General features: G+C 33.8%; 1 protein-coding gene across 1 annotated transcript; it reads left to right on the top strand.

The window, feature by feature from the left end:
- The first annotated feature begins 3910 nt into the window (after positions 1-3910).
- LOC125852759 (uncharacterized) lies at positions 3911-5987 on the top strand. The gene has a single exon (XM_049532455.1). It carries the CDS (start codon positions 3967-3969, stop codon positions 5878-5880), a length of 1914 nt encoding a protein of 637 aa, XP_049388412.1. The 5' UTR covers positions 3911-3966; the 3' UTR covers positions 5881-5987.
- The last annotated feature ends 2699 nt before the right edge of the window (positions 5988-8686 follow it).

Genomic DNA, 8686 nt, shown 5'->3' with positions numbered 1-8686 from the left:
ATTTGTAAAAAAAAATGAGTTTGTTTGAAATTGTGATGTGCTTTATTTCCATCTAATAATAATAATAATGAGAAATATGAGTTCCTATATATTTGTGTTCATATTCATGTAGTTTATTTTTTTCCCTAATGCACGAGGTAGAGGTGAGGTCTGTGTACCTATGGACTTATCATACTTTGAGTTCCTAAAGTAATCTTGGTGATTTTACTTTCTCTTTGAGGAATTAGAGTGTCCACATTGATTAGGAAATGGACTGGTGTCTTTACATTGTTGCATAATTAGGTTCATCTTCGTTTGGACTTTTGGTCCACGCTCCAGTTGGATCTGAATGTGAAGGGAGGTGTTAGATTGATTGGAGAATGGATTGGTATCTTTAGCCAAGTGTTTTGATAGTTTTCCTATGAAGAGTTTGTTATCATCAAGAAAAGGGGAAAAAAAGGTTTAATAGAAAGAGCAGAATATTTTCCTTTGAAAGAAAAATAAATCCAAAGTAATAAGTACTAAAATCATATCACATAAAGTTAATTCGATGAAAATCTAAGTTGATTTCTTTCTATCTTTATTAATTTTAATGAACAAAGTTATCGAGTAATATTTATTGTTAATGTAAGGTGAATGTTATCAAATAAAATTAATCGGAAATGTGTAAGTTAATCCGAATACTTTGAGTTATATAAAATTAATAATGGTTTGGACGTGGCAGAGGCAGCAGTGAAGTTCATCTTAATATAGGGAAATATAATCATTTTATGGCAAACATATCTTTTGGCATTAAATTCTGTGTCCAGTATTTTAAGGAAATCTTAATTGTAATTTTCCTTTCATTTTTTTTCCCACTCATTTCCTACATTTATTTATTAGTTGAATTTCTACTTTACGCATCCAAATGGCAGGATTATATAGGAGTAGACAAATCATATTAATCTTGAAAGAATATTGAGAACTTTTAGTAAAAGATAAAAAGTGGTTTAAACTTTAAAGAATAGTTTTGAATAAATTTCGAAAAGAATTTTAAAAATAGTTTTGAATAAGTTTTAGATATTTAAATGATACTTTATAAAGTGAGAGATTTGGAACATTAAAACGAGACAAGTAATAACGTGTCTATCTATTTATTGAGAACTTTTTCAAAAAGGGTAAGCAATCAATCGAGGTAAGAGGGGTTTAAAGTATAGTTTCAAACTTTTAAAAACAAACAAAATCACTCAAATGAATTAATTTATTTAAAATATATATTGAATCTTAACCCAACAACGACAATAACATTAATATATTCAGTGAAATTCCACTAAATGGGGTCTGAAGAGAGTATAATGTATTCAGACAATTACCACTAACTAGTAGATGTAGAGAGATTGTTTCCGAAAGACTCTTAAGTCATGTGCATCAAAGCCAATTGAAAGAAGTAGAAAAATAATAATAGAGTATAACAACAACAAAATCATGTGATAATCAAAACACAACAAATAACATATGACAAGAAATACAAGGATATGACTATTGGATTAGTACTACGACGTAACACCGACAACCAACCTCTCACACCTTCTGACTAGGGCGTCAGTGCAACTCCTCTTCTCATGTTCAAGCCTTTTCAGTCTTGCTTCCCTCACCTTGTCAGCCATAGAGGTCACTCCCACCTTCTCTTAACCGCATTAATTCTTAATCTTATTGATCTTAGTATGCCTAATACCTTTCTCAACATCCTCATCTCCGCAATATGCATCTTTAGAACATGTTAGTTCTTGTATGGTCATCTCTCCGCCCCCATATAACAAGGACGGTTTAACCATCACTCTGTAGAACTTACCTTTAAGTTTAAGTGGTACATTCTTATCACACAAGACTCTATATTGGTACCTTCTTATCACACAAGACTCTAGAGGCAAGCCTCAATTTCATCTATTCCGCCCAGTTGGATGTGTGACATGCATCATTATTGATGTCCCAACTATCTTAGATTACATACCCAAGATACTTAAAACCTTCTCTCTTGAGGATAGTTTGTGTTGGAAGCCTTACTTCCACATTTGTTGTATCCAATGCAATACAATTAATACTTTAAATCTTTTGTTTTGGTCCTGCTCAATCTGAACAGTCAATTGCACCAACAAGACAAATGACTACAATCAATCATATAATTTAGGTTCTTTTTGATAATTTCTTAATTCTAACTTTTCGCATAACATATTTCAACAACAACAATAATATACTAGTGAAATTTCACAAGTGGAGTATGAGGAGAGTAAACTAATTATCCGATTTGATTTTGGGGTGGATTTTTTAATTGTGGGTTAAAATTAAGTGAAAATCGAATAGTTGCACAGGATGAGGACGTGTGTCCGTCTGTTAGTGCAAAGGATACAAGTGCTCTACTTTTTGGACGACAAGGACTCTGGTATCTCAATAATATAATGAACGGTCTACGTATATCATTTTCGATAGTTTGAGGGTATATTTATCCTTTACTCTGTAAAATAAGGACAATCAATCAATCGAGGTAAGAAGGGTTTAAAGTATAGTTTCGAATAAATTTAAGTATCTGAATGAAATTTTATAAAGTAAAGAGATATAAGGATCGGAATATTAAATGGGATAATAAACATGTCTGTATATTATTCGACTTAATTTTTAGGATAAAAAATTTAATAATCAAAATTTAAATTTACTTTTTTAAATATAATTTACCTTCTCAATTTTTAAAACACAAGCAAAATCATTGAACTTAGCTTATTTATCTTATTCAAATTTATCCCCAACAAATAATATTTGTTATGAATTAAATAAAAGTAATTAACCAAATTAATAAGTAGAACGAAGGAGAGGGGAGGAAGGTAAGTTGCTCATGATACACGAAATTGAGAGAGGGAGAACTTGGCCAAGTCGGGATCGGAAGAAAATATTATCTTATTAAAATGTGTAATTTTTTTATTAGCTCGAAATTGAAGAAAAATATTATTTTAGAGAGATTATTAATTTATCGAGTATTAATTTAGTAAGATTTTATTATACGAAATTGAGAGAGGGAGAACCTTGTACATCCTTTTACTGTAAATGTAATATTGCCATTTTATTGGCCTAGGAAATACTCAATCCGTTTCTATTTATTTGTCAAATATTTTCTGATTTGATTTTCCTTTTTCAAGAAAGGACAATTTTTTTTTTCTTATTCTTATTATACCCTTAATGTATTAATATTAAGTTAATATCTTTGAAAAATATAGTGAATAACTATATTCGAGACTCTATTAATTAATAGAGACAAAATAGTAAATTTACTATATCGATCATTATTTTTTTAATAAATATATCCAATTAAAATTTGATAAATAAGAAGGAACGGGAAATAACTTTGCTTGGGCAAGACAGAGAGCTACAATACGTATTACGTGATGCTACTTGGGCACCTAAGTTTGGCAATTTAACTTGGAAATAGGAGTTGGGTCTCACTCTACATTCATCCTATATTTTACAACAATGTTTTTCATTTACTTGTATTATATATATACAAAAATTTGTGGAATATCAAGAATTTGATAGAATATTCCATAAATTTGTGGTGGAATTTTCGAAATGTCTTTTAATGGAATACAATAATTTTTATATAGGAATGCATTAGGATTTAGGGTTGAGTAATCCTAGTCGAAATTGAACAACACATAGAGTCCCAATTTGAATTGAACACGTCGAGTCAACAAAATTTCAATATCTACGATCATAAGATTTAAAAACATTTTAATATATTTTAGTTTAACATCATAACATTTTTTTTTTTACATTTCTTAAGTGCTAAGTAATTAAAATTAGGGGTATTTGTGGAAGAAAAAAACCCCATCCCCACCCCAATTCATTTTTTCATTATAAAATAATGAGTCCTCCATTTTCAATTTCACATTGAACGTGTCCAAAACGTGTTTTTATAGTAGTATTTTCTCACTGAAGGAACTTCTTCCATTCATTCATCAAATGACAACAAAATCTCTGCTTGTTGGTCCGCCGGCGCTCAGCCGTGAACCACCGTTATCCGCCCTAACACTCAACGACCCCGAAACCGTCGATATCCCTATCACCGGTCCATCTGATGAAATAAAAAATCTCGATCTTTCAAAGCTTCCCTTAAGGGGTTTGACGGAGAACAATTCCGCCACTTTCATATCATCTGGAAATCCTTGTTTGGATTTCTTCTTTCATGTTGTGCCGGATACACCGCCGGATGATTTGATCGGACGGCTGGAATTAGCTTGGGCTCACAACCCATTGACGGCTCTTAAACTGATTTGCAATCTCAGGGGCGTTAGAGGTACAGGTAAGTCTGATAAAGAAGGGTTTTATGCTGCTGCGTTTTGGTTGCATTATACTCATCCTAAAACCCTTGCTTGTAATGTTCATGCTTTTGCTGATTTTGGGTATTTTAAGGATTTGCTGGAAATTTTGTATAGAATTCTGGAAGGACCATTTGTGAGGAAAAAGGAGAAAGAGGAGAGGGAGAAAGCGAGGGGTAGAGGTGGTGGTGGTCGTGGTAGGTTTAAGAGGGTGAGTAGGCCTAGTGAGGATAATAAGGAGAAGAAGATGAAAGTTAAGAAAAGTTTGGAGGAATTAAAGGAAGAAATTAAGGCAGAACAAGTGAAAGCTAGGGTTTTGAGGAAGGAGAAAGATGTAGCTAAGGCGGAGAAGGCGTTTGAAAAGTATTATTCGGATGAGCATTATAGGCGTTTACATGATAAGATTTCGGATTTCTTTGCTGAGCTTTTGAGGGAGGATCTAGAGAAGTTGAATTCAGGGAAGAGTAATGAGATTAGTTTAGCTGCAAAATGGTGTCCGACTGTTGATTCTTCGTATGATAAGGCTACTTTGATGTGTGAGAGCATTGCGAAAAAGGTGTTTCCAAGAGAAAGTTATAGTGAATACGATGGGGTTGAAGAGGGTCATTATACTTATAGGGTGAGAAATAGATTGAGAAAAGATGTGCTTGTGCCTTTACATAAGGCATTGGAATTGCCGGAGGTGTATATGAGTGCTAATAAGTGGAATTCCTTGCCGTACAATAGGGTGGCGTCAGTAGCTATGAAGAACTATAAAGGACACTTTTTGAAACATGACCAAGAAAGGTTTAAAGCATATCTTGAGGATGTGAAGTCGGGGAAGGCAAAAATTGCAGCTGGAGCTTTGCTGCCTCATGAGATTATTGGGGCATTGGAGGACGGAGATGGTGGAGAAGTAGCTGAACTTCAGTGGAAAAGAATGGTTGATGATCTTTGTAAGAAAGGAAAATTAAGTGATTGTATTGCGGTATGTGATGTTTCTGGGAGTATGAGTGGGATACCGATGGAGGTCTCTGTGGCACTTGGTGTCTTGGTTTCAGAATTGAGTGAGGAACCATGGAAGGGAAAATTGATCACATTCAGTGAGTCACCTGAACTGCAGAAAGTTGAAGGTGATACTCTAAAAGAGAAGACCGAGTTTGTCAGAAATATGAACTGGGGTATGAACACAAACTTCCAGAAAGTTTTTGATACTATTTTGGAAGTGACGGTACAAGGAAATCTAAGTGAGGATCAAATGCTAAAGAGGGTGTTTGTGTTCAGTGATATGGAATTTGATGAGGCATCAGAAAATGCATGGGAGACAGACTATCAAGCAATTCAACAAAAATTTGCAGAGAAGGGATACAACAATGTGCCCAAGATCGTGTTTTGGAACCTTCGAGACTCCAGGTCGACTCCAGTTTTGGAAAATCAGAATGGTGTAGCACTTGTGAGTGGGTTTTCTAAGAATCTGTTGACCATGTTCTTAGAGGGTGGTGGAGTTGTTACTCCTGTGGATGTGATGGAGCTTGCTATTTCCGGCGAAGAGTACCAGAAGCTAGTTGTTTTAGACTAATGTGTGAGTTACTCACTACATTTTGGTTGTTATTTTAAAACTATATTGTCCAACTTTGTTACACAAGTCTCGCTTAGATGAACGAATTGTGTGTTACTTATCGTCAATTGCTGCGTTATGGATATATAGTATACTTGGATAATCATGTGTTATGTGCTTCTTTATAACTACTATTGTGTTTTTGTGCATCTTTTGTTCTGTTTTCTTTTAAATATATGGTAGGTTGAACATGGTTTCTTTACCTCGTTTTGTTCTCGGAGTACCCTTTTGCAACAGACTATGATTACTGCGGAATTCTGGTTCTTAAAATGTGCGAGTGGCGTTAAAGTAGTCATGAATCTCATCTGATATTGAATATCCCCTTCAATGAGGATGAACTTTCAGGCTCTTAATCTGTCGATCTTCACTGATCCATGTTTATACAGTTCTGTTAAGTGATTTGGAGATTTATTTGACCATTTTGCAGCTTATTAGCTTGTCATAAGTTTGATTAGCAAGCTGTAATCAGGATTAGAAATATATGTTACAAGAATCTCAAATGTATTTATCATATTGCTGAAAACATCTTTCATGCAAAAGTACTATGAGGGTGTGGAATGTTTGCTGGTGTGGAAACATTTCATGTGGACGGTAGGAATCAGGTGCGGGTTTAAAGTATAGAGTGAGGGTTATCGAGCTATCGAGCCTACTCACCTTTGCGTAGGCCTGTATTTATATTGAGAAATTCATTAAACATATAAGAACTATGAGTTTGGAACGGAGTAAACAAAGTTGGTTGTTGATTTAGCACTAATAGAAATGGAGCCTCCTTGACGACGGTTCGTTTCCCCTTTGGCATAGGAAAACACATAAACGTTAAATTTTGAATTCGCGTATCTAATAGGGACCAAGTTGAATCGAACGAATTCTTAAATGAATATTTTCTCCATATGCAACATGGATATAGGGTCAGAATTTAAATTTAAATGTTATAAGCGAAGTTTAATTTTTTAAAATGGATCAAGTAGGTATACTACACAACTAGAGTTGTCAATGTGGCTACTTTACCCTATTTGAGCTAAGCCAATACAGGCTTTAGAACTTTACGGGTTAGGTTGGGCTGATTCATTATTTTGGCGGGTCAACAGCAGTCAGCCCAATTCATCACTACGTGGGTTACATGGGTCAGCCCATTTATTTTTATTTTTATAATTTAAATTCTAATTTTAAAATGTGAATAGAAATATCGATAAGACAACATTTATGGTATTACTACTTTGTTTACCAAATCTCAAATTCACAAATAAAATAATTTTTATAATACTTATTACGTTTGACACAAGTAAAGATTTGGTTGTCAATTTGAAATCATTCATTTTATGTAAATATCTTGGGTATAATCGTATAATAACAACATATTCAGTGAAATTCCACTAAATGATTTCTACATAGGGTAGAGTGTATGTAGCAGTGGCGGAGCCAGAATTTTCAATAAGGGGGTTCAAAATCTGTAGAAATAGACACACAGAGTAGCCGAAGGGGGTTCGACATCTACTATATACATAAGATATTATTTTAACCATGTATAAATAGTATAATTTTCCGTCGAATGGGGTTCGGATGAACCCCCTTAGTACAAGGTGGCTCCGCCCTGGTATATAGACCTTACCACTATCTCATGGAGATAGAGAAGTTGTTTTCGAAAGATTATTGGCTCAAGTGCATCAAACTCAAGTAAAAGAACAAGGAAACAATGAAGAAATATCATACAAAAAAATAATTTTTATATTTGAGTGTTTGAACTTTGTACTAATATTTATAGGCATGATTTAAGACTTTAAGTTTAGACTTCTCTTGTTGGTCTTAGTATTATATTATATTTTAATTTTTTATTTAGCCCACGAAACGGCCCAAACCCACATTGTTCAAGCCCCATAGGCTACATGCTTATTCAGCCTAGGGTTTCCCAAACCCACATTGTTCAAGCCCCGTAGGCTACATGCTTATTCATCCTAGGCTAAAAAACCCTCTTTTTAAATGGACTCTAAAAAGCTTACTCCAACCATATCACATTACGGATTGAGCCGGACCTTATTGATTGCTCTATACACAACCATCATGGACAATTTTTTTTTTTTGTTCTCTTTAAACGTTGTTAACATTGCAATTAGGAAACAAAAAATGAGGAAGATACAATTTGAATCTGAACAATTTAACATTCCATAGTTTGATAGAGTTTGGCCATCATGTTGTTGATGGTAATTTAGGGAAACAAGCTTATGTTACTTGTCCATCTTTGAAATGGATTTCGAGGCACAAGACAACTCTTTCTAAGAAACTCAACAAAATAATCTTGTAACTTTCGAAGGAGTGTCTCCTCAATTAAGGGGATCACAATGAGTAGGCCACAAACTAAGCTTTGTATTGATGAACAAAAGGAATTTACAAGCAAATTATTCGTCAACTTTAGTTATCAAAGAGCAAAAGGAAGATGAAATAGAATGTTATATGATACTAATATACAAACTTAAAAAAACAAAAAAGTGATCCTTATTTCGGCATCAAGGACATAACTTGTTATGCCTTTATTTAGGATATAACTTGAGAGAATATAAACTGTTGCCTCGTAAAAAGTTATTTGTTATTCATAGATATATTCGACCACTTATTTGTTACTAGATAATTTAAGGCCCGTGATACGGGCCCAATACAATTTCACATATTTTGTTGAAAAAATTACATAAATTCACAACTTAATATATCATAATCCCCTCTCGGATATATTCTTATTCCCTATCGAATACATTCATCCCCTCTCGGATCATAG

This window comes from Solanum stenotomum, unplaced genomic scaffold, assembly GCF_019186545.1.
Source record: "Solanum stenotomum isolate F172 unplaced genomic scaffold, ASM1918654v1 scaffold5017, whole genome shotgun sequence".
In the NCBI taxonomy this organism is placed as follows: Eukaryota; Viridiplantae; Streptophyta; class Magnoliopsida; order Solanales; family Solanaceae; genus Solanum; species Solanum stenotomum.
This window is presented reverse-complemented; position numbering and strand designations above follow the sequence as displayed.

Coding starts and splice junctions, on each gene's coding strand:
- LOC125852759 (XM_049532455.1), top strand. CDS start 3,967: ATGACAACAAAATCTCTGCTTGTTGGTCCGCCGGCGCTCAGCCGTGAA.